The following is a 27,499-nucleotide window of genomic DNA, read 5'->3' on the forward strand; positions in this document are numbered from 1 at the left end:
CTTAAAGCATAAGGATGCTCCAGCCTTATCTGGCTTTATATTCCCCTCACCTTATGTCTTTAATACTAGTATTAGTATTATATTTTAATATAATATATTAATTAGTAAAACGGATTATATATGGTTTAACCCTGTAATTATAATGTCACTGAAACACAAAACAGATAGATAGATAGATAGATAGATAGATAGATAGATAGATAGATAGATAGATAGATAGATAGATAGATAGATAGATAGATAGATAGATAGATAGATAGATAGATGGTGTCACACAGTTCACAGGCATACTAATAATATGTATTAATATTAAGCTACTTATAATAATTATGGGGATAATTAAAGGCAGTTGCAGGCGGCAGCAACAGTTCTGTGATGCGTTTTGGCAGACGAGTGGAACAGACTGACAGGGAGGAGCTCCCGCACTGTGGAAGGAAGCGGAAATAAACGTCGTAAACCTTATGCTAGTAGCTACGTTTAGGCTCCGAGGACGGGGTGTAAGCGACATCAGACGTACATCGTTTGTTGCCTCTCAAGAGGAAACAGGGAGTGGATAAATACACGACAGGGTTTTTGTTTGTCACGGTGGCAGCATCGAAACGGAATCTCTCGAGTGGTGAGTTTTCCGTTTTCTTTCTCCTCACGTAAAACTTGTGCGCTCTTTCCTCTCACGACGCAGGCTAGGCAAGTTCAGGAACGTTAGCTGGGCTAACTGTGCCACTAAGCTAGCAACAACAGCTTGCGCTATGAAAAAAAAGGTGTTTTCTTCCCTTTCACATTTGCCAACGTGAAGCTAGCTTGCAGGCCTCGGCCGTTAATAAACACCTCATGTTTATCTTACATTGGGCACTTGTTTTGAGTAATGTCATCGTTAATTTGCCTGTTGCGATAAATTAATTGGGTTAAGTTTGTTCATCACACTGCATCGCCGTTATTGTTACTCGACCGTTAGCCGGCATGCTAGCTCTAGCGTTGTAGAAGACTGGGCGCAGGCTGTTTGCTGGAACGGATTCGATCCACTCGAACTCGTTAAATACGCTAAAAACGCGGACAGATGCTCAAAATGGCATATTACTAGGTGTTGAACTCCAACATTGTTCTGGCAGTAAAAAAAAAAATCCTGAGACGGTTGTAAATTAAAGAGGATTATTTCAGTCTGCCCCCTTTGGACTTCAGCTTCCTTTTTCATTACTTTGCCCTGACTAACGTTACTCCTGTCACTGACGTGCTTTGTTGTTCATTTGTCCTCAGATATAGCGGCCATGGGTTGAGTTGTTGACAGTTGTGGACCCATAAACAATGTCTACTGTCCCATTTTGAGACCTTACTGTGTCGTTCTGTCAGATGACTTCTAGCAAAGTGTCCTACATCTTCTGCTGTGACTGTTCGAGCCAATCCATGCTAAGATTATCTGTGACGAGATGACATGGATTATTATTTAAAAAAGCCATAAAATCCAAAAGTTAGCATTTGCAAATAATTGGCCGAAGTTTGATATTCTTATTTTGTCATCTGGCTGGCTGTCAGATTTAATGGCATTATTAGAGGTAGAGCTGTATGTTATTAGTGTGAACCTATCAGAGCTGCACGGTAACCAGCATGTTAGCAAACAACTTAATGAGATAACGTAGCTTTATCTATTTATCTCAGCAACTGTAGCTTTAGCCAGTGTATCACTGTCGGCTCAGCTTAAGTAGGCTACTTAGTTGTCTCTGGTTGGGCCAGGTGGTTGGCTGTCAAGAAAGTCAGTAAGAATTGCCATTGATAATGTTCAGCTTTGCATCAGAGTCCTCTTGTCCTCTTCTGAATGTTGCCCAGAGTAGCATCAGCAACAACAGAAGGCCTTTACCCCTTTTCACACAGGTTGATATTGTAAGATCTTAAGAGAACAAAGCATGTGATGTGATGTCTAGACCACAAAATTACTTTCTCCTGATTACAGGAGAACAATGAGGGAAAAAGCATTTTCTGAGTGTAACGAAGAGGCATTGAAATGAATACAGACGAAGGCAAAATTATACTAACATTTTTCAGATATACTTAAGGTTCAGACCAAACCAACCATCTCTTTATTTCTCAGAATAAACATTTGCCTATATATCAACATTTATTTTCTAAAAAGCCTCACTTGTGCAGTTGTTGCACTACACTACATCTTTAGTGTGACTGAATACCACATTGTTTCTTTTTTACAGGTACCTTCCTGTAACCTTTATGTGAGGTCTAAGCCTTAAAGGAGCGGGTCATAGACGGGAGGAGAGACTCGGAGAGAAGCATCTGGCCACAGAAGCCTGGATAAGTGTTTTTATTTTTTATTCAGTCCCTGCGAGACAACTGCAAGCAGTTTTCCAGCACGCAACAACAACCATGGAGGCCATTGCCAAATACGATTTCAAAGCTACTGCTGATGATGAGCTTAGTTTCAAGCGTGGCGACATCCTCAAGGTAAGTGACAACCAGTTGATGGTTTAATAAATATACAGACTTGTCTGTATTACTCATAAGTATGACATGCCGGAAAACATTTTGTTGCTGTAGGTTTATTTCCTGTATAGGTAACCATACCTGGTCTGTGTTAAATGAAAGTGTGTGTGTGAGAGAGAGAGTTTCAGGCAGTAATGTCTTTTTTATTGAAAACAAAGAAAACCTGTAGAATTAAAATCATCACCCAAATAAAGCTACAGCGGTAAGTCTGTGTCGTACATTAAGGAAGTTCATGTTGTTTGTTAATTTGTGTTGTGTTGTTTTGTTTATTTTGTCGAATTTTACACACTGCCATATTCATGTGATATGTATCTGTCTAACTTAAACCCACATTTAAATAGAAAAAGATCAGCAGGCTTGACCTATAGTCTTAAAATCCAAAACACTACAGCATCATGTGATGGTGCACATGGTGATAATATGTGACAACGGATCATCATTTTAAGCTTAGATGCTGTGTTGCCTGTTGTATGTATTCCAAAGAAGTAACTGCAATGCAGAAGGCCCAGTGATTAAGGAGGCAATAGATGCAAGGTGTTTGTTCCATTATGAAATACCTGCAGTGCTCTCTGTGAAAACACAGGCTTGCCCAGATCCCCAGGCATGAGCAGCTTATTCAAAGCATTATGCTTTCTGGTCGCCTGAAACGTGTCTATCTCATTCTCTGACCTTGATGAGATAGCCAAGATATTAGAAAGTACATGCTGCAATTTTCGTACACAACGATTCTCTTAGGATTTAAATGCAATCATCATAATCCCTCTGTTTAGGGTCATAGCCACGATGGGCAGGATGCAGGGGTGACAGTGCAGAAAAATTAGATAAACTTTCGTATTTCCTTAATTTCTAAGAAAATGTCTCCAGCTAAATACTCATTTTTAAACATTCTTTTGATAATGTATGACTGTAAGAATTCCTTTTTCTCCTTCGTGGCTTTACGGTCAGTCATTATTTTACTAAGAAAAGGACTGCCCGCAGAGTGAATAGCTCCTTATTTAAAAGATACATTTCTAAAGAACCACGGATCTTTGTGTATGTTCAGTGTAACGTATCATTCTGTTTTGATCATAACAATAAATTGTTTTTACAGGCAACGTCTGTTTTACCAGACATGCAGGTAGATGGAAAATTGTTGTGATGCAATATAACATAGACATAAATAGGGATTTAGTCATATTAATTTAATTTATTCCAATATAATCCAATTTCGAGTATAAATGTTGTCACCCTTACTGCTAAGTCCAAGATTAAAATATGCTGAATGTAGACGGGAACTGTAGAGAACTGTAGCTAGTGATAAGAAATCAGCGGTGAGCAGTAAATAAGTATCCTCCAAATAGTTTTACTGTCTTAAGATACCTCCTACAAAAATGTGATCTTAGCTCTGCTATTTAGTCCATGTGAGATGACACTGCCCCTGTGCTAATGATTTGGTAGCATACAAGAATGCTTTAAAACAGTTTGCATCAATGTGGTGAAGCACTTTATACTATTATACACATACATATATGAAATATAAGCTCAGCTGTCATGGATGAGTTGACTGTTCTATCAGGGGATGTGTGCTGTTTTTTCCCCTTTTGAGGAGGGAGTTTTGAAAAGATTTCTTATCTCACCAGGGGGGCCTAGGGGGGGCAGCTTAGGAAACACTGAGTTAAATATAAGTTCTTATTACATTTGCATATGAGAAGAGAAAGTACTGTACTTTTCCTGTAATTTCACCAGCTAGTCTGTTGGAAAATCTTGAGCTTTTTTCCAAATGGCAGAGTTCCAGCCAAGATGTTAATGGGAAATGCCACAGATTTTTTCCTTTAATTGACATAATTAAAGATGATCTGTTCGTGCCTGGGTAATTTAGACTAAACTGAATATTCTGTATTATATGTTTTACAATCTAATCTTATGTCTTGTTAATTTTTGCGAAATTTAAAAGCCTAAACTGTACTTCTCAGTTCCTCATATGTGTAACGTGTTGTTGCTCTCAATTCTTGTTTTTTTTTTCCCCCCCGTCTTGCAAGATGCTTTAAGGCATTTTCCAACTCCTTCACAAAGATTCTGTTCCCTAGAGCCTCAGTGTGTGTGCGCTACATGAAAAGCATGTAGAATTTTGTGTTAAAATGAAAATCACAAAAGCTTCATTTTTCAGATTCAGTCTTATCCAATGTATGAGGCTCTACTTGGCACTAAGAGGTTTGACAAAATCTATACTTAATTTTGTAATTCCAGACATAGCCGTATCCTTTTTTCCACATCTTAATTGTCTCACAGAATAAATGACATCACCACTCCCTCTTGACATCTGACATGCTAAATTAACTGGTACAGTTGCCACAATGTGTGAAGTAGTGTCCGACTTTGATGCCCAGCAGTGCTACACACAATGGTTTTACAGGACTGTACCTTAATTAGTTTTGAACATAGCACAGGTGCTGCAGAGGTTGAAAGTTGTGTAGCGTAGACCACAAAATTGTGTCATGAGTACAAAACATTTGATACCATCTCTAAAAACAACCACACATAGTGCAGTCCATCACCTAAAGCAAGGCAAGAAACAGTAATGTGCATACAGGTCACCTTCAACCTTTCAACCTTTTCAAGTTTTCAAGGTTTTCTTGATTACACTTAAACAAGCAGTACAACTATAACATAACAGACCACAACTACCAAATAGAATGTCGATGCAACATCAATTCACCTCACACACAAACAATTAGCTCTGGCTACATCTACGTTTTTATTTTAAAACCGTGTTTATGAATGAAAAGACCTCCGTCCAGACAAGCGTTTAGTACCTTTTCTCATGTCTCACACACACACATAGCAAATGCAGTATCACACAGGTGTTACTGCAGTTATTTCATTAATCATGTAGACTGATTTTTTTTTGTTGGTGCATGGCATATATGCAACATATATGTTGCACTGTGCAGCCCTGCTTTAATATTAAAAAAAAAATTGTATGCCCTGGCCTGACATATTTGAACCAGCAAGTGGGTAATGTGCTGTATGTGCACAACCTTAAGAGCTACAAAAAATGCTTTACAGGTTATTTCTGGACAGAGAATGAATCTGAAATGGGGAAGGAAAGCCTGCATGAATGTTGCCTCTAGCACTGTCCACATTTCATCTGAATCATTTGTTGGCTGCTTAGCCCAAAGGACTAGTTCACTTTTTGAGACAGAATGCATCGGCTTGATGTCTGTCAGATACCATCCCCCCTCTCCATTTCTTTCATCCTGTTTTCCTCTTTTGTTCCTCCTCACAGTACTCATACATTAGTCTCAAGTCTGAATGTTTCCCCTCAGGTAACTTAGGAGAAACAGGATGGAACAAGCTCCTGTCATACTCTGAAACATCCTGGTACACAGGTGGACCCACGCTACACCTTATTTAGCATGTAACTATATGACTGCAGCTCAAAATCATTTTGATAATGAATTTTGATTGATTGATCCAACAGTTATTTTCAAACTAGTTATCATGTCCCACCAGGATATCTCTGATTTTTTTCATACACATTGTGCTACAAAAAAGTTAATTTGCAGCAAGTTAATCTGAGAAAACCTGCTAATTTTTGCACATTTTTTGTTAAGTTTAAAATGTCCTGGTCTCCAAAGTACTGAAGAGCATCTTGTGCAATGGAACTGACCAGTACCTTTTAAAGAATGCTATTGGTTAGCTTGGTGTTAGCTGTGTGTGCTACCTTTGTCGCTGCTACACATTTTTTTTCTGCTAATTTCTGTGCAGTACTTAGTTACTTCAAAGCAATCAGTGCTAAATAAACCATCAGGTTGGTCTGTGTCTCTCTCTCACAATCTCACTTTGCTCTTTGTACTCTGCTTTTTAGAACAGTTAGCTATTTGGTTACATAACGGTTGTAACATCAATAATACTAAACTAAATCCTGCTGTCAAATGACAACATTACCACTTATAAAAGAACACACTCTACAGATTTGCAAACATAAACAACCAAACAAGCTGGCTCTGTTTTTTAGAACTGTTTGTAGCTTTAGGTGATGCTGTACAGCATGTTATACACAAGCATTTGGAGTAGTACATCTAAAAGAAACCTTTTCTGAGGTGGAGTGTTGTCACAGTGGCTCCTTTGCTCCCATCACCGGTGCTATGTGTCTGCTGATACTAATACTAAACAGCTCTGCTCTTAGGACAAAGGGTCCCTCTGATTAGAGAGCAAGCCCGTGTTAAGGCTTCCCTTGTATGTAGCATCCTTAACTTCTCACCATTTTCAGTGTCACTGGGAGATAGTGGATGTGTTGCTAAGTCTAGGCCTCACATTGGCATACAGGAACATCTGTTTTTCACTTTGTCCATCTACTCCACTCAAATAGGCAGTTGGGTACTGTCGTCAGCATTCCAGTGATTGTAAAAAAAATGTTTTAAATCTCCACTTAGTATACATAGTTGAAAGGAAGCCATTATGGTTTGGTACTGGAGACACAGTAGGCTATGTAGCAAGTATCATCAGCGCCAGCAGTATAGTTACAGTTTGAGTGACTCACTAAAATGCTCATGATGAAGCCCAAATATTAGGCAGCTCCAGCTCAGGCTTGATGCCATACAGCAGTGTCCCACCTTGTTTCAGTTGCCTTTAGAAAAGGCCTTTTATATAAGCATTTATCCAGTGGTCTGCCACTGAGGGGATAGAAAGGTTGTGTCAGGGACATGAAATCCTGTTGTGTCCGACTATTTAATCATCCTGATGTGTGTAAGTGCTGATGCTTTTATCACTTGTCAGAATACCCACAAAGATGGGTGATTACAGATGGGACATGCCAGTTTGTCCAGCATTAAGGAAGATGAAAATGATATCAAATGTAATTTCTGTTCTATCCAGTATTCCAATTAATGAGGTCTGTGTATTGATGCTAAATCGGTTATTTTCCTCACTACACACATTTGAGTGCACTTTGTTCAGCAACTCCTGCTTTTATTCATAATGTTACTGTGTTATAACACAATAGAAGGCATTTATTAGGTGAAAGGAAGCCTGTCTTGTCAGGTGCCACCAAGATATATTGTCCACAACTGTCAGCCAGTTAGCAATCTCTGTGTCATTGTGACTCACACAACTGGTTGACCAGTCCAGGCTCCCCTCTTACTGTGCAGCCTTGAGTCATACCCGAACATTTACTGGTCTCATTTGCCAGTTCATGAGTAGTGAAGCAAACTGTTACAGTACAACAGAGGCTCCAACCCGTCACCAAGTCTTTCTTCATATGAAAAACAGCTGTCGAGTAGCCTTTAGCTCGCCTTTTTATGAATCTAGTATCTTTTAATGTCAGAGCAGTTTAATCTTCAATACAATATATCTAATCTTATAATTAGGTGTGTGTGTGCTTTCACGCTACGCGTAACTTCTGTTCTTTATCAGTAAATGTCATACAGAGCTGTTGCAACCACCTTTCTGTTTTATCTTTACAAACAGTTTTGAGTTGTTTAACTGTTTTAGCTTCTCCCCTAATCTCTACATAAAGCCTAATTGTTATTTGAGTCTTAATTTCTGGATGCAGAAATATTATATATATAAAAGAATTGAGGCGTGGGCTTGTTTGTAAAATATCTTACAGTACAAATGTGCGTGGGCCCATGACTAATTTGCATACTGCAGACTAGTTTCATAATGTGATCTTCCATCATGCATAGACAAAAAGGGGAAATTGCCACAGCTAGTGAGAAGATCTTTCTTGAACTGTATACTTTAAGATCATTTTTTTTGTAACATTTGTGCTGATGCTTGACTATGTCATGCACATTCAAACATTGACTTTGAACAGCGAGATCTGCAAACACACACTTCTTAGCATTACTGCTCGGCATACTCAGAGTTGAAATGTGCTCTTGAAATGGAACAGCCAGGGAAAAATCACTCTGACTTGCTTACAAGTAATATTTGACCTTGGTAGATCATTATTGGAGATGAATAACTATCATGATTGAAAAGTCATTTATTGAAGTTAGAAATTCGTTGTTATAACAGGTTTCAGATGTATGAGCCTGGCCTGTTATTGTAGCATTTGAACAGAGCAGTATGACTGAAATAATGGCAGGTAAACAGGTCTTTGACGGGTCTCTTTGTCTCTTGTCACATGAGCATAAATTTAATACAAATCAGCCAGCTGTTCAGTTATTGTTTGAACACTTTTATAATCAAGTCAACAATTTTCTGTGCTTAGCCTGTTCTTATTCTGCTCACTTTCTGCGTCAGAAAGCAAATCTAGAGGCAACGTAGCAGGCGAGTGCAGGCCACAGTAGAATCTGGCCATTGCCCTGAGCACTGTGCACTTGTTCTCATTTCCTCCTTAAATAAATAAAGATTAACAGCCCTGCTAGCCAACAGAATTAGATCCCATCAACAGATCTTTGAACTCTGCCCGTGTAGCATGGTCTAAGATCCGCCTTTCCAACTTGCTACTTCTGCAAACTGTCGTCTACAGATTCAAAGCTATTGCTATTTAACCTCTGTTATACTGCAGCCACTAATGAAATAGTATGCCATAAAACTCCAATTATAGTCAACCCAGGGACTGAATGAGCGCTTTCCAATAGATTACCAATAGAGCCAAGGCCTTTATGGAACTGTAAGACAGTCATTTGTAACTATAGGAGGCAAATGTCAAACTGCTGTAAATGTAAACTATTATTACACTGAGAAATTAAATATTTATTCACTGAAATTGCAATGAAACAACACAAAACTAAAACCCTGAAAGTAAAAAAGACAGACTTGGTGAAGAGGCTTGCGTGGCCAAGAACCATTAAACTGGAGTGCAGCAGAATGGTAAAAGCTATATTGGACCCAGTCATCCTGCTCCCCCAAACCTTTTCAAGTCCAGAGTCAAGCTGGAGTTAGAATCTGTGGTAAAGTTGTCTAGTCTGTCCTAACTCAAGTGTGTCCTTGTATCTTTACTTATGCCGCAGCTTAGCTGTTTCACATCCGGTTTGATGTGTCTTCCAACCCCCAGCAACTTCCTGTGTCTCCACAGCAAACTCCAGCAACTCTGCAGCGCGCACCCACGACACCACAGCACTGAATTTACACAGAGAAGCAGAAGCCCAGTCCTTCTTGACACAGACAGTTAGAATTTAGTGATCGAATTACTTGCAAGACAATTATAGTAAAAACATTTTTGGTTCAGGAACCATTTTTGAAGTCACCCTGTGACAGACATGTTATCCCTCTTTAGGGGTTGTGATATGGAGGAAGATGGAGGTTTTAGCCAGTTGCTTCAACACTTTCTGTGAAGCCCCCCCCCCCCTTCCCTGATTAATGGCTCCCTCATCGCCTATTAGTGCTTAGGGTATTGATTTCCCCTCCCCATCTACTTGACCAATGAAGAGCAGAAGAGTTGCATCAGCACTGCCTTGTGATGCCTGAATGTCTTGAAAATCCAAACCTCACTTTATAGACTCATAATCCGTCATTAGAGTTTGAGCTCCAATCCAGATCCAAATCCCACTATTTGATTTTCCCTTTCCAAACCCTTTAAGTTCAATTCGGCAGTGTTTTTCTGCAGATTTCTTGGCTGTCTGTGTAAAGCAGCAGAGCAGTTGACTATGCGGAGCTGAGGGGTCAATAAATCGCTGCTATGTTGCTCATTGTGCAGGTTTTGATAGAACTGAGACTCACCCTACTTACACTGCCAGAGGCCTTGTAGGATTTCACTGGAGTCCAAGAGACTGTGTGTTCAGTTCACATTTGCATAAGAGCAGACTATTTTCTAATTAAGTGCTGAATCTCTGGAGAGAAAGCTTAGATAAGTACATTTGTCTGACTCTGTTTTTCCTCTCTTCTCTCTTTTGTCAGTGTGACAGTGTAACAGCGTGGCCTTGCGACCATAAGAAGACCTTTTCTTGAGGCTTTGTTATGAAATACAGCCACAGGACACACTATGATCCTCAACAATTGTTGAAATTACAGGCAGTCTTTAACACAAAACTAAAATAAATGAGTCTGATAAAGTGTCGTTCAGTATTTTAAGTAAGAATAATACCCCTGCAGCACTCTGGTACAGATGTTACTCTAGTTGTTTATATAACCTGTATTTGTAAATTGATTTTATTTCATAAAGCAGAAATAGGCAAAAGATGATAGTTGCGAGGGAAAACATGCAGTCTGCTTTAAAATAGCAAGAATAAAGACCTCTCTCTGCTAGTGACGCCACTACCAACATGCTGCAGTTCACAGGGCCAATGGAGGGAGGTGTGGAAACTGCAAATATTGCCTTAGCTCAGTAATGGAGGAAAGTGTGTTTGCATGAACTATTTCCTGCCTTTCTCCCTTTTCGTTGTTTTGTGCTATTTTGTGTGTGTCTGTGTATTTGAGGCATCTGCTACTAGTCTACACATGGCATTAGGTCTAGCAGGCTGACGCTTAATTGTCCCAGCAACTTCCCACTCTGGCCCAATAGTTGCCCAACTGGGCATGATTTAATATGTCAGCACACATGCCTGCTGCTGGCGCTGAAGTCGCAACCCTCTCTCTTAAATTGACACACTTGCTCCCTCTATTTCTGTGGCCTTGCTTGCTCACAGGTTGTTAGAGCAGTAAATTGTCTGCCCTCAGGTGCAGTCTGTAGACCTTATGCAAAGAACAGCAGCAGTACAGGTTGTATTGAGGCACTTGACAGAACATTTGAGAGTATGTAGTCGATGTATGCAGTCGACAGACGGCTGGGTCTGAAATAACTTGTTCACTCATTGACTACTCCCTGTATAATGGACCCTGGTTTATTGTGAGCAGTGAATTGACATTTCATATACTTATTAATCATTAGAGTTCTGTGTCATCACTAACACATTTTACATGATTGTTATTTTCATATCCATAAAATGCATAGCATTGTGGGATATTTATCACAAAGTAGTGTACATGTAGACGCTCAAATGAATTGTATCCCTCTGTGGTAAAGGGACAAGATTTCATTCAGTCTTTTCCTAAATAATGACCATACCAATTTCTTGGTTTATATCTATGTTACAGCTTATTGTACAGAGAAGATGAGCTGTTAAAGGCAGAGAATATACGTTGGGGACTGAGTTGAAATGTATACTGATCAGCCGCAACATTAAAACCACCTGCCTAATATTGTGTAGGTCCGCATTGTGCTGTCAACACAGCTCTGACCTGTCAGGCGTGGACACGTGTGCTCAATTAGATTAGGATCTGGGGAGTTTGGAGTCTGGTTTGTTGCGTTCCTTGAGCCATTCCCGAGCAGTTTTTGTGGTGTGGTGGGACGCATCGGCCTGCTGGGGGAGGCCACTACCATCAGGTAGTACGGTTGCCATGTGGGTGGTACGTTTTAAAGTAACGTCCACGTGAATGCCAGGACCCAATGCTTCCCAGAAGAACATTGCATTGTAATGCAGTGATCAATGTAAATTAGTTGACCCATCAGTAGTTTTAATGTAGTTGCTGTACATGATTTTGGCATGTCATGGCATGGCTAAGGCATGCTGTGCTGAAGCTGGGAAAAGATGACAGTAGAGTGGAGTTCTGATAAGTTGGGTTAAAGTCATTTCCTGTTGACTAACTGACCATGCAGGTGATGCATGCAGCTCTGATTCAGTTCACCATTCATGTCCTGGCAGCAAAGACAGCCAATGGTCTGTTTTGTAACTTCTTTAATTTTTTTAAAACTCAAACTAAACAATTACTATAACTGTTAACTCCAACATAGTTGGCCCAGATACACATTCCCACATTAAGAGAAGATGACAGTTCTGAGTGCTTTAATAAGGTGCTTCCTCCTAACCCTTTCTAATCATTAAAAGATAACCAGTGGAGTATATGCTTAAAGAGGTAAGCACCATAGACATGCTCTTAAGTCAGTAATCCAGCAGAGGCAAGTGTTGTGGTTTATTATAAGCAGCCATCTAAAGCTGGAATTAGGTCAGCTTGGGTCTTTTTGATCACCACCCCTGGAAATAAACATATTAGGATGTTTGTCACTCAGACTAACTCAATGTCATCACTGCGTCTTTCACATATAAAACACCATCCTTACAAATATTAACCTTTACAATGCATGAGTTGATGATGAAATTTTCCATTTCTCTTTTTGTGTTACCAGTATCATTTTCTTCACATCATCTCCATTCTTTATGTAATGCAAAGAGGAGGAAGAAATGACTTTTCATTGGCTGGACAGGTTAGATGTTACATCTAAGGGGAACAGTGTGGGAATGAAACGACAACTTTCCCTTTCAGGGGATTGATGGGTATCACGAAAGGGTATTTAGCTAGCCAGCCACCGCAGATGGAGGACAGTGCACTCCACAGAATAAAACATAGCTAGTTTGGCTGCTCTGAAAAAGAGATGCCCTCATTTTATGCAATTTGCCCCTGAGGAGTTTTCCTAAGCTGATCACAAGGAGTGTGATTCTTCAAAGTGGTCCTCTGTCTTATGCTTTTTCTCTCTCACTCCGTCGCTTTCTCATGCTTTTATTCATCTCTCTTGGTCTGGCTTCTGTCACGGTTTGTGCCTTGTTTTTTTGCTCTTCTTCCCTTGCCCCCTCTGCCTCTTTTCTCACTGCTCTTCCTCTGAGTGTTGAGTCAGAGAGCTGTAATTAGATCTCACTCCTTCTCATCTCCACACCACTCCCTCCTGATGTGCCATAAAGTCACTGACAGCTGTATTTAAACCGAAAGTTATCATCCTCTTGCTTTTTTCCCCTCTGTACACCACTTTAGTTGCCACTCTGCATCAGCCATAAATGAGAAAGTCAAAAAGTAGGTTGTTTAATGTATTATAAATACATGCCTGATGTGGCCATACTAACATATATTCCTTGGCATAACTGAGAAGGTCAGGAATCATAAGCACCGACTTTGAATTGGGTGCCAATGGTGTATGTTTGGTTCATTTCTTCAACAGCCAGTAAAGCTCACGTTGGTAACAGAGGGCAACAAGCCCGTTATTAATGCGACATAACTGCAACAGTTGTTCCTAAATGCACACATCTGCCTAAGCTGTCACATCTGTTTACTGCACAACAGATTTTGTCACTTTTTTCTTTTTAAGCTTGAGTCATTAAAGCATAAACTGCACTGAGAATTCAAGCTGTGATAAACAACATCATGATGTAAGAGAGGGTTCTACCCCCAGCCGCCTGAGTCAAATTGATGTTGAGGAGAGAGAGGAGTGGGGGGAGTTATCACACTTAGGCTTTGATTAGACTTTACCACCCATCTGGTTTGGCTGGTGGGTTCATCATCTTTTTAGGCATTTTGACTTGTTCAGTTGTCATGAGGGTTTTTTTGTGTGTTTTTTTTGTTTTTAAATCTAGAGTATAACTGTGGGATTACCTATTTTATCCCCCAGCACTGACTTTTGTATCCTGGATACTTTAGTTCAAAAGATGGTGAAGATTTCATACAATGTTTTGTGTAATTTTGTTTTCCTTGATACTGTTAATATGATGCTCGACTTTCCCTGTTTTTCCCCATCTACTTAAATAAAAATACTCACTTATGTACTTTAGTTTTTTTGTACTTCAGTATGATGCATTTTAAACAGATTGAAATTATATTCCAGTCCATGTAAACTTGCTTCTCATCTTTCTCCTGCTGTAAGCATTAGGGCTGCAAAATTGTCCATTTGAGAGAAAATTAACACGAATGACATACATTTTGTCTACTATTTTAACCAAAATGTGTCTTTTAAAATATCTTTGTCCCTACACATTATACATTAAACAAATAAAATAATTTCCTATAGCGTATTGTTGAATGACAATCTAATGTCTCCAGGCGTTTGCACAGCGTAGGAAATGGCGTGTAGAGCAGGAACATTTTCATATCTCACCTGACATTATGACCACAGAGATTGAAATACACCAGACTTTGACAGATTGTCCCAGTAAGAAAAACAGTGATTACTAGACGACAGAAACTATGTGAAAAGAAAAAAAAAGCAGCACCACTGTGACGGCTGCACTGTGACGGAGTCATAAAACCAGTCGAATGAATGGATTTTTTAACAATTCAAATATATATTTGAATTCAGATTTATCATTTACGTTAAAGATTGACTAGACCACTGTGAGTCTCAAAATGTGTGGTGATATAGAATGGTTCAGGTGTTTTTAAAGCTTACAATAAGTTGTTTTTAAAAATATCAGAAAATATTAAGTTCACTGTTCAGTGTGTTTTGCACCTGCAACAGTGGGGGTGTTGTAGTGTCACTTCTTTACCTCTGTAAAGAAGTGACAAGTACCTCCTGTAGGAGAGTTGGGTGGGGGTGGGGGGGCTCCCCATGTGGTAATGGCCTTAAGCATTATTTTAATTACAAGAGTGTTACAAGCCTTCATTTACTGGAATTCAATGTAATCTCTTTCTCTGTGTCTTTCTGTGTCTGGGTGGCACTCGTGGCCTCTCTGATCCCAGTCTGCAGCCTCCCTGCTGGGAGCAAAGGAGGTCAGACTCATTTTGACGGCTTTTATTTATTTATTTATTTTTCTAGACCTGTTTTGCTAAACAAAGCACAAAAGTGGGCTAGTCTGGGTCTTAATGCCATGCGCCCCACCCCAGCACACCCCTAAACCTGCTGTGATTTTAAATGGCTTTCTCGCCATATCCGTCTATCAAGGGCAGCACAGTTATCTGTCTTTGATAACACAGTCAGGGTGTGTATAATTATTACACCAACACATAACCTGCCTTTTTTAAAGACTTGATCCTACAGTCTCTGTAGGACTGTCCTCGATACTGTACTGTTTAGGGGGGAAATCAGTTAGTCCCCAGTGTAAGATCTGGTGCCACCACAGGGTCACTTCTGCTGCCAGTATGTCAAAATACCAGGCCTCAGATTCCATTCCTGCAGGACATCCACACAGTTGGCACTGACGCGCACGCACACACACATTCCTTCACTTAGGTCACTTTTGGGTATGTTACATAGACTCACGTTCATTTCCTAGAGACTTACCCTAAACCTAGCCATAACCCCTACTTGCTTAACCTCAACTGCTGACCCAAAAATCATCACTTGTCACACAAACATCACTGTTTTGTCTTTTTCATTGGAGGGTGGGGGTGTTAGCCAGGCCCACCTTATGGCTCAATATTGTCTTTCCCCATACCAGCTTTTTGAGGGTGTGTACAAATTCTGAAATCTTTGGACGTCTTGACCAGAAATAGAAATAGGTTTGTACTGTTATAAAATTGCTAGATTTGTGGTGTGTGTGTGCGTGTGTGCGTGCGTGTGTGTGTATACGCGCTTTCTCTGTCAGCACATAAACTGTGGCCAAATTTTATGCTAATGTGTTTCCTTCTTGACTTAAAAAGAATCACTTCCTTATCTGATCTATCTGACGCCATGGAATAATTTATGTTGCACTGTGTGCTACTCCTGGTGTCCAATATGCTGTGTGGGTCTCCTTAAAATGTTTATTTCCTCTCAGCTTTGGTCCACTGGCTCTTCTTACCAGTGGCTAACTTTGACTTAGCATATTACCAGGTACCTTGTTGTTGTGTCATGTCATGTTGTTATGGTTGCCGCCTGGTGTGCATACAGACAGCAGAAGGGGCTCTATCAGTTTCATTAAACTTGGTGGCAGACCCCACAGGCTTTGGCCTCTGAAGTCCTGATGACGCTTTAGCTTGTCTATCTTTCTAGCTGGCTGATCTGCCGCACGCTCAGATTAACTTGCACTGAGGGGTAATCCCTGCTTCTGATTTATTGCGGTGCCGTGTGGACTGTGCAGACATGTGTTTTATTTAGCATCTCGTTTTCTCCGCCCCCGCTGTTTGTTTCCCTATGTACCTCACTCTCTATCGACATTGCATGTTCAGCAGTGCTTAGTAAGTCGGTCCTTGTGTAATAATGCCTTCTTTAGTAAGGCTTTTCTTTTATCCACATACTAAATGTTATATCTGGATATCTTTGTGACATTCAGTTTTAGGAAAGCGAAAGTAAGGATTTTAATCTAATCTTCTCGTGGTCGTCATTTAAGACCACATCCAAGTCAAAGTGAAGAGCCAGCAAAAATCCATGTTTGCCCTGCTTTGGTGCAGACAGTGAACATGGGTGAAAATAATATGTGAGTTGTTGTCTTGCATTTTCATCAGATGACATAATAGAATAGAAGAAATCCTATTATTTTGCAGGAGTTTTGTTTGGCCTAAATGAATCTCCACTTTAAAGAAAGCATAATTTGGGATAATTGTTAATGACTTTGAAATTTAGCAACCCTGTTTATCAGATGGATTTGCACAAAATCTTGCATACCGTCATGGTTTTATAGAATTGGTAGTTGTGGAAATTGGGCTCTTGTGAATGATGGCTACCTGTGGTTAGTGTCACACATGGTTTCGTGGGTGGAAGTGCTATAATATTATACTATATTTTACTGCGTGTGTCAGAGAGACAGTGGGAGGAGGGAGTCTACAGTGGCAGCTGGGGAGGAGATAATCCCTGGCATGGACCTTAGCCTCTCAAATGGAAACTCCTACAACTATTGTAGCTCAATCAGATTAAAAAGACAAAAAAAAAAAAAAAATCTTCAGAGAGAGGGAGGGAATGCGTATCATCCACAGAAGTTCAACAGCACAATGCTGGCTCGGCTTGGAACACAGAAACGTAGCACAGACAGACACAATGCTGTGGTTGTCTTCTCTCTGTGTTTGAAAAAAAAAAAACTGCCAGCCAAGCAAATATTTCATTTCTGCTTTTCCTTGTGGACTGCCATTCTTTCAGTTTTGAGAGCCACCAACATTTGAGTTCAGATGTCACTCCAAAGTAGGGGTGTGCGATATGACCTAAAACTTTATATTATGGTATTTTATTTTGTTGTTTTTCATGGTGTCTGTATTATAATACAAAAATTAAAGATACTCCACTCAAAGCATGATTCTGCTTCTTTTCACTCTGTTAGCAGTGTAAGGGAACATGTCTTAAGAAAGGAAAAAAAAGCTCCTTAGGCATCTCATTTATTTGGCAGGAAACCCAAAGTGTATTTTAGGAGTGCAGCAGTCGGTGTACCACATGTCTATCAAGTACATTTACATACGGCAGCAACAGACACATATACCAACGCAGCAGACGGGGGGTTTGTGTACCAACAAAGCCAGCTGAGCTTGTGTTGCAGTTTGAGGTGTGGTGATAACGTTAGGTCACAAAAAGCAAGACATCCAACCTACTACTCTGGTTATTTAATTGGCTTCAAATGAGGCTTAACGTTCACACCGTTTCTCTTGACTGTTCCTCAATGTAAAATACACCAGCATTGCTCCAGCAAGGGGCTCTACCATAGATGCTACAAGCCATATTAGCCACAGAACATGCTAATGCCAAATTCCACAGGCCTAACCAGCAAAAAAAAAAAAAAAAGTAAAGTAACATAAACATGAGAAAACGTGGGGGTTTTAAGTTTAAAGTCAGTATCAGTCCATCCTTGAGCTTCAGTTTTGAAGCAGATCCTGCTTCCTATCGGTCCTCAAAGCAGTCCAAAGAAAAATGATAAGTGCACAGATATATATTTCTATGGGGACATTGTTACCTTCTATATCTTTATGGTACTGGAGTAGAGCAGTAAAACACATTCTCAGTATGTAATGAAAATGCTGGTTGCCTGGCAATTGCTCAGAGCCTACTAGTAGTCTGTCTGATAACCAGACATAAAACAGGATATCGTGGTTTTTAACACTTCATTTTTTGTACGAATTAAAAAAAACAATACAGTGTATTAATCAACCAGAGGTGCTTGGTGGTTGGATTGTGTTGTTGTTGTTGCTGGACAGAGCTAGGCTAACTGTTTGCCTCGGTCACCAGTCTTCATGCTAAACCAAGCTCCAGCTGTTAACATTACCTTTGTATTTAATGGACACACATGAGAGTTCCAAAAAAGTAGAATTTTTCCTTTTAAAATAGAAACCCAAAGCAAATGGATGATAATTATCTTACTGATAGAAGGTTGGCATTAGTAGAGCTAATTATGCTGCTATGTGTAGCATAGCTTGTATGCTCCAAGCTATGCTAAACAAAATCACGAAAAGTGACTCCACCACAGTAGTGAAAACAGTAAATGCTTTGTGGACAGTGTCTAAAGCTGAGCTTCTTGAGCCCATTATCTGCGTTTCCACCTATACACCTTCGAAGCTTAGGCAAACTAGCCCACCCGTGTACGAAAAAGTGACAGCTGTTTTTACACAGTATTTTTGCATGAGTTTGGACTTGGGGCTTTGTCATAGGTCCACTTGCTGTGTGCCTTCTTGTATAACTCCATGTTGATAAGTCGAAGCACAGTGAACAAAAAATAAGTTAATATGCAGCTGGGGAATATTTTTAAAAATGGTAGCTGAAAGATAGTGCTGTAAGTACTTGGTCAGCACTTCAAGCTCCACCCTCAGAGTTCTGTTATGTCACTTTTCACACATTAGCTGTGTCTTTGTTCAGCTACTGTGGCTTTCATTCACCTTATCGCTGTCTTTAATACTACGTTTTAGGTCTCTTTTAGGGAAACTCAATATGATCTCAGCCTAGCACCTATAGGGCATTTATAATAAATGACTACTATATTAACACAGCATTTAATGTGCTTGTTTAACTATCATTGTGGGAGACAGATTGACTAATTTCATAATGATTTATACATATACTGTATGTATACACAAAAAGATTGGATTTTTTTTTTTTCTTTGTTTCTTTTTCTGTTTGAGAAACCCCTGACTCTGCGGTGTTCCCCCACCTCAAACCAAACCTACAACCTGCTTTCAGTAGTGAAATGTGTCTGAAATAGCAAACTTGCAAAGAACAATTCCACATACTCTTGAGATGAAGCCAGACCAATAAGTTTAGTATAGTTCAATGCTCAGATGCACTGTTTTGCTGTACTAAGCTGGAATTGAGCCCTGGATTTTGTATGTATGCACTAGTTTATTTTGCCTGGACAAGTTTCTTTCTTGTTTGTTTAATGGAGCCTTAGGAGCTCCATTAAACAAGCATGCTGCTGTTTGCCCTGCTGTCAGCGTCATTGAGACATGGTCAACCCACAACAGTGTGAACATCTCTCCAACTGCAACACGTGTCCCCAATTTGTTTCACTTGGATGTCAGCTGAGTTTTGCTGCGCACTGTAATATTTCAGACATCCCATTACAACTCATTCAGATACACACAAAAATATAACCAGCATTGTATTACTAGAATACTGAAAAGCGGCATCAGACATTGAAAATGGAAGTTGGATGCAGATACCTCTCATGCAAATACTGGCTTGTTTTTGAATTTCCTTAAGCATCTTAGCAATTCATCCAAGCTTAGGGGTTCAGTATATTGCAGCACCTGCTGTGCTCTATTATTAGCTTCGGTTGTAGACTGGGTAATTATTTAAGGTTATTCAAGTTCACAAGGACTCATGGCTGTCTGCCAGAAGGATTCTCCTTAACAGTGCATTGTAGTGAAACTTATCATTGATCAATTTATATAATTTAAAAAGTGAACACTTAAATGTAAAAGGTTGCTCTGTTTTCATCAGTGTTGTGTCAACTATGTTGACTTAATTTATTTGACTTAATTTGACCATGATGGGTTGATAAAATGTGGTTCTAATCCCTCTAAAGTCTTTCTGCTGTCATCCTGACGACAATGAAATGAAAAATGTCCTGTCCTTATTGCCACTATTGCTGAGTCTGTCTGCTTCACAGCAGTGTTTGTACTTGAATCTACTTAGAGTAATTAATCCAGTTAGCAAGTTTCTTTTTTGATTGTTTGTTTGTTTGCTGTTCCTGTGGGAGGTCAGAGTGAAAGGTCAACTGAACAGCACTGCTGGAGCTGCTATTGCATCAAGAGCCATTCTGTGGAGTGGCTGCTTGCCAGCAAGTAGGCTTCAGCCTTGGGTCGTGAGGTTGAAGTATTGTCTATGTGACTCTTCCACCTACAATACTGTAGAAGAGCGCATTTTGTACTCCTACAGTATTTGTTGCTTTTATGTTTGTTTTAAAGTAAATCAGCTGCAAGTGGGTGAACTGGTGCTGTTTTGTTTGTGTGTATGTGTGAAGAAGTTTGGATCCTGCATTCCCATATTTTGTGTGTGCGTGTGTGTGTTAAAAGGTGGTTATTTGGAGTTCACAGTATCTGTGAGACTTGTTTAAGGCCCTGACACACCAAGCTGACGTTCAGCTGCTGGCTGGTCATTGGGTGTCTCTGGCTAATAATCACACGTGTGTGTTTGGCACGTTGGCACGGGTCTTCCATTACTGACAGCAGTTCAGTTCATTTGGCGTTTTGAATTCGTGGAGACAGTTGGTGAAGGCAAGATTAGTGAATGACACAGTTTGCTTTCTTTTCTTTCCTGTGTGTTTTCTTTCCTGTGTTCTTTCATCTAGTGCCATCATCAGGTCAAATTTAGTTCCGTCCAAAACTTTGGTTTATGACCAAAACCCTGCAAAAAGATAAGAGAAGATAGGCTTTATAAATTCCCAGATGGGGAAATGCAGCAGGTAATGGCAATTAAAAAGCAAAGCTACAGATACCTTTCAGTTGTGGGCCTGACTTTCTTTTGCCATTGTTGCTGAAGTCTGCTGTGTTGGCTGCAGTGGTCTGTGTGATTGTGCGGTCTCTGAGTGTGTTTAGTTGGCTAGCTAGCTACTACTGCAGATGCTTATACAGCTTCTCAACTCTGAAAATGAGCACATTTTTTAATTCACCATCAATTTTTAGAAAAATACAATATTGGAAATAAATCTACATAGTTGATTTCTCAAATTAAAAAAATTCAGAAGTGAATTTTTGGATTAAATAAAACAAACTTTGCCTTGTGGGACACAGTAGGAGAGGTAAACTGGTCCAACACATATTGAAAATCTTTGCCGAATCAGTACGACATCTGGGTATTTTTGGTACACTGTAAATTTTGATTTTGATTTGGTGGCCGAATCAGTACAAACTGCTAGTATAGTAGCCAGTCGAATACAGCTGTAGTCTTGTTGTCATTCATATAAGCAATAGAGCTCAAGCTGACAATGCCAATAGAAATGTGAACAGTCAGCTGGCTGCAACACCACTCAGTGTTGGGTCAGTCTGCCTTTGTAGGCACTAGTTCTTAAGGGTTGGTTTGGTGTGTCAACACACAGCCCAGAGGCTGAGGGCCTTTGTTTGAGTCTTGGCTCAGGCAGCGCCACATTGACTAGCATGAACACACTCCCCCTGTCTGTCTCTCCACATCTTTGTATCACAGATGTACCCCAGTATCTCTAAGTCTACTGTGTTACACGCACATATACATATAGACACACCCATCAACCCCCCACTTCTGATTTCAACCTACTTATGTTTTTGGTTCAAGGCCACTCCCTGATCCAGTAATGCTGGTCTTGTGCAGGGTTAGCAGCTGGGGAGGGCCAATGACAGCTGGCATTCTGCAGGCTCACTGGAGCAAATAGACCCAGGCCACTCGCACGGGGGCCAATTGGACAGCTGTCTTGGGCTGGGTTAGTGGGAAATTATGAATTTAAGGGAAGAGGAAGACGGAGGCAAAGAAACAAAGTTCTGATTTAGGAAATAGAGGAACAGAGGAGAAATGTTGGAGTCTGATATCCATCGAGGATTGTCAGCAGTCATTTCTGTCTGATGTTTTCTCCCTCCACTGAATCGTCATGAAAGATTGCGTGCCTGTCTTAGCCATAAATGCTTTTTTTCCCTATGAATTATGCAGATGAGCTGTGATCAAAGACAGTGAAAGAAACATTTTTTCACAAACTTGACTCATGTAATTCTTCTGAGTGAAACTTGAGTCATTCTCCAATACAGGATTCTGCCTGACTGGATTGAGAGGGTTTAGATTAATGCTCGCCCTGCTTTACTTCAAGCTCCTCAAAGAGTCAAACAAGTGACAGACTGGTTGTGTGACATGTGTATCACATCCTTTTCTGTTGCTTTTCTGGCTTTATACCCTGTTGGCCTGTGGTGGCCATAAATTAGGCTGAGATTATCACATGGGCTTTGACTGCTTTTTGCAACATCATTCAAATGAAGGCTGCACGACTCAGTGCCGTTGCTTAGTTTTTCTCTGCTACTGTAAGGAAGAATAACGTGCACTGCTGTTCCTCAATTATTATTTATTATTGTCTTGTCTTTTTCTTGTTGTGATCTGTTTGTAAATCTTATTTGTTTTTAGAAACTGACAACCAAACTCTGAGAGGTTTTTATGGAAATGAATACTCTAGAGCTTTGAAATAGCTTCAAATAATCCACATACCGTAATATATTGAGTGATATGACATTCACTTCAGAGGGACAATTTAAGTCTGTGCTGCGGGGGAAAAATATAAAATTTCAACTTAGAATATACTCATGGCCACCTTTTTTAAAGTTAGATCAGCGGCTGCAGTCTGAAGGTTAATTTCTTTCAGCACAATCCATTTTCTGTAAGCACACTCACACAAAGACAAATCGGCACGTACAAATTGAGTTGGACACTCATCGATGCATCACTAGCCCAACACGCCTGCACTGCCGCGATACTTTCAGACACAAATGCCTTCAGCTATCTGTGTCACTGAGGTTTACTGCGAAATGAGTCTATAACTAAAGGTGCAGGTTACATACAGACACGTTAGACGCCATCTTTTGAAGCATTTTAAATTGTGTTTGTTCTCCTGTCTGCTCTCCTCTGCTGTTAGTTTTGTGGTCTCCTCATATTTATCAAGCAGTTCTCTGACACACTGTACATGCACCTTCTGAGGTCACAGGAAATTAAATGAAATGGCTTAAAGCTAAATTCAGGAGGTTGGTAACTTACCATTGTTGACATTTGTGTGTGGCCCCCACCTCAACAATTCCTCTCTTTTTTTCTTTTTGTCAACACCAGGTATTAAATGAAGAGTGTGATCAGAACTGGTACAAGGCAGAGCTAAATGGAAAAGACGGCTTCATCCCCAAGAATTACATAGAGATGAAAGCCCATCCGTAAGTATTACGCATGCCAGTTTCTCTAATGTCAGCCTTAATGTATGTGTGAAAGAGTGTTTTATGCTGTGCATGTCATACAATATATATACAGAATATGTATAATTTAAATATATACATATATAAGAAATATAAACATAAAATGTTTTTATTCTCTCTGCATCCACTGAAAAATTAATGTGAACATATTAACCGTCAGCTGCTCAGGTTGAGTAGGCGTGAACTACAACTGTCCTGTTCACTTTCATGAGACTTGTTTTTGTGCGCCTGTGTGCGTGTGCATGTGTGTAACCACTTCAGAGAATGCCTGGCAGGATCCTTAGAGGACACTACCTCTGGACCTGCGTTCAGTGCCAGATTAGCTCTCTCTTTATTAATGTGCTCGAGGCCTCTTACACATAATTGAATATTGACCTCATTGCATCATTGCAGGGTTTCCATTAGATGTACCTTTCTTGCAGGGGAGGGGGGGGTGTATGTCATTATATTGGTAACAACAATACTCAAGTGTTTACAGTCTTTATTATGGTTGTGGGGGAATCCATATTTAGCTGCCTCATACATCTGTAACACTGAGCCTCTCATAATCATTATAATGAAGGATCCCAAGGGCTTTTATCCAAAGTTTTAACGTAGTCATCCTGAGTGCAATGTTTTCTGCAACATAATATACACACAGAAAGGTAGCACGTATGGTAAAATTTAGCATAGCATCTAGCCAAACATGAATTATTTGTATTGGTTGGCTGAAACGCTAAAAGAAAATAGTGAAATAATTGTCCTGTTGTTAAAAACTTAACAGATTATTCTAAAAAAGATTTTGGGTGGTTTTATTCAGCCAGTATTTACTGTCCATTCATAGCAATACAAAATTGTATAACTCAAAAAAAAAAAACACACATAAAAAAACATAGGTTAAAATTGTCTGATTGTCTTGCTTGATCAATGGATTCTATTAGCTGACCATGTGACTTGAGACAATGTTGGAATATTTTTACATTCGCACATCTCCAATGTTATAGCTAATATTGTCATCAGACTCCATGAGAGATTTGTGTGAGCAGTTATCACTGCCTGTTTCACCTCTCAAACTGATTCTTATCACATCATTATTGCTTTCTGATCAGGGCTTTCGGATTAATTTTACTTCCTGCCACTCATCCTGACCACATCAGAGAGAGCAGGAAAGGCTGTGCCATTTAACTGTGGTGCATGTGCAGAACCTGGCATTTCCACATGTGGCACTTAGCTAGTGAAGTAGGGCATTGTATTACAAACACTTTGTTCCACGCCTGGGTAGCAGTTTGTTTGCAAATTATTTTTTCAATATTTAAAGCATAGCTGAGCTCCCCTGGAATATGCAGGTAATAACATGCAGAGCAGCAGTAGAATACAGTTATCATAACTAATGAAGAAACTGATTGCAGTCAGTGTGGTTACTCGTACTTCTAAAACCTGGTTGTTGTTTTGTTTGCTGTTGTGCATGTTTACACAGTTAATTGCTGTTAATGGAAACTCAACACTTCCAGTACCTGTTTTCCCAACTGAAGATATTCCATTACTGCTTTTATTGTGAAATAGCCAGCAGGCCAGATTTCCACTATGGCTAAATCCCACGATGAAACCCATGGCACAGACGACAGTGATTGTCAGAGCTTGTCTGATGTCTCAGTGTTGCCAAATCCTATGACGTCATCCGAAGTTTTTTTTTTTTTTTTACATGTCCTTTAACCAGCCCACTATTCAGTATAATTTGAGTCAGACTTGTCTTGGCACAGTAGAATATGGGGCACTACGCTGTGATTCAGTACAGTGCAACCTGTGGGAGATTGATTTTAATGAAATAGTTTCTTGTGTAAAACATAGGTTTATTGTAAAGGTTTTGTTTAAAGAAAACTACCCAGTACAGTACTTGGTCTACATGGACTAGCAACGGTGGTGACAGGGCAGTGAAGTGGCTGGAGTTTGCCTTTGTCTCCCATTGTGGTGACAATGAAGTGCCATCCCAAAGCACCAGGCACCCACACAGCTCAACAGACGTGCACACACAGCTGTGCCATACAGCAGAGCAACACAGTGTGTGTCAGAGTGCTTTCTGTTTGTACACAGATCTGTTTCCCTGCCCAACGGTAATTGTGTTTTTGTGGCTAATGCTTAGGTTTGTGTGAGTCTATTAAGAATAAGAGTGGTAGAAGCAGCAATGAATGCTTTCAAGCGTTTCCCCTCGCAGGGGGAGATCAGTAGGTTTGTCTGTTGCTGATAGTACTGCCGGTCGTTCCTCCTGTCGTTTCCTTGGCTCCATTAATTGCTCTGCTATCACTTTCATCAAACGGGGAAAGAGACTGTGTGCAGGCGCGCTTTGCTGCCAGGCACAGATACAAAGCAGATCAAGAGTTGGCCCTTTCATTATTGATTTTTCACCTACGTGTAAAGGAGCCAAGATGTCATCTTTTGGCTGACTGTACTTTTTAATTATTTACACAAGTAAAGAGCTTTTCACTGGATTTGTCTCCCATTTGTCTCTCCCCTCTCCATCCATCTTTATCGCTCCCGCTTATCCCCTCTGTCAGGGATTTCTCACAGTGATATATTAGTAGCACATATACAACAAAAATACATTTATGCCTCTTAAAAGTGATGAGAACATGCTGACTTCAAATCTCAAATTGAGTCTGTTCTTTTTACTGTTTCTCAGTTTGGAGACTTTTAAACACAGATGCTCGTGAGTGCACATGAGGACATTTTAGGGAACAAAACATTTATTTTTTGTGTTGGCTTTGCCACTATAATTAGATGATGACTAATCTACTTCCTGGTATATGGATGGACAGTACATCTTCATAGGACTGACCAATGCTTGTGTAAATTTTTCCTTACTTCCTGGTGTGTAGATGCAGTACGTTCCGGCCCAAGACCACTCAGAATTAAGGCTGAATTATATGGGGTTTTTTTTCATTGACTGTCACCACTGGGCAGCTAGAGATCAGTGGTTAGCACGGTCACCACAATATTGTTTCCTCAGTTCACACCTCCCAGCCAGCAAGAGGTGTGATGTTTGTTCTCTGTGTCCACAGACAGAGGGAGGAAAATATAGCTAAGATGAAACGAAACTCTAAATTGATCATAAGCATGAGGATTTATTTATTTATTTTTTAGGGTGATGATGTTATAGAATATGACGATGACATTCAAAGCTTTGTTTGAAAACCTCAATAGAATTGAATGTAAAAAAAAATGACATTCATTACAGGTGGTTTTTTCAGTGTCCTGCTCAACTCCATGGATCGAGTGTATGCAGGAAGATGACTCAGTCAGTGCTGACTTGTACCTGTTTTCTACCTCCTCCAGGTGGTTCTTTGGGAAGATTCCCCGGGCTAAAGCAGAGGAGATGCTAAACAAACAGAGGCACGATGGGGCCTTCCTCATCAGAGAGAGCGAGAGTGCACCAGGAGACTTCTCCCTCTCTGTGAAGTAAGTAGCACTGCTGCACCAACGCACCACTGTGGGAAAACCATGATTCACACTCACACTGTTTTCTATAAATACAATTTCACATTATCCTTACATCAGTGTACAGTTTCCCCACAACTGATCAGGTTCACAAGTTTCCATACTTGGTCTGTCTGAGTCATCAGCACAGCCTCTTCCTTGTTTTGTGAGGTCTCAGTGCTGCCCTCTGGTGACCAGCGTTTGCCAGTTATGATCATTTGGTTTAGTGCGTTGGAAATTGGCCCTAAGAGTACTTACTGTTTTAGCTGACACATCCAGAGCTCATTTCCTCTTATCTGTCTGTCTCCATCGTGACCTTCCCAAAAGACACAGTTCAGATCAGTTCACAGCAGGTTACATGTAAAGTTGATTCAGAGATATGGATCTTAATTACTGTCTGGACTGTCCTGATTCCACTTTGTCAGCTAGTCATGAACGTCAGTCTGTTACTGGCATGACTCATTCATTTAACTAGCACTTATCAGTCTGTCATAGACACGACTAATGCATCTGATAAGAGACTTTAATGCCTCAGTGTTCCACTACATTTATTTAAATCTGTGCTTTGCCTGCAAAAAAAAAAAAGAAGTGTAGATGG

The 27,499-nt window shown here is 40.1% G+C and overlaps 1 protein-coding gene across 1 annotated transcript in view; it reads left to right on the plus strand.

Annotated features, from left to right (window-relative positions):
* The first annotated feature begins 479 nt into the window (after positions 1-479).
* Positions 480-27,499, plus strand: part of LOC121621086 (growth factor receptor-bound protein 2) — a 30,061-nt gene continuing 3,041 nt past the window's right edge. Inside the window, exons 1-4 of the mRNA XM_041957396.1 lie at positions 480-616; positions 2,196-2,445; positions 23,315-23,412; positions 26,761-26,883. Of these exons, the coding sequence (XP_041813330.1) occupies positions 2,368-2,445; positions 23,315-23,412; positions 26,761-26,883 (299 nt within the window). The 5' untranslated portion in view covers positions 480-616; positions 2,196-2,367. The remainder of the gene's footprint in view (positions 617-2,195; positions 2,446-23,314; positions 23,413-26,760; positions 26,884-27,499) is intronic.

The sequence above is a fragment of the Chelmon rostratus genome, chromosome 17 (assembly GCF_017976325.1).
Source record: "Chelmon rostratus isolate fCheRos1 chromosome 17, fCheRos1.pri, whole genome shotgun sequence".
NCBI classification, from domain to species: domain Eukaryota; kingdom Metazoa; phylum Chordata; class Actinopteri; order Chaetodontiformes; family Chaetodontidae; genus Chelmon; species Chelmon rostratus.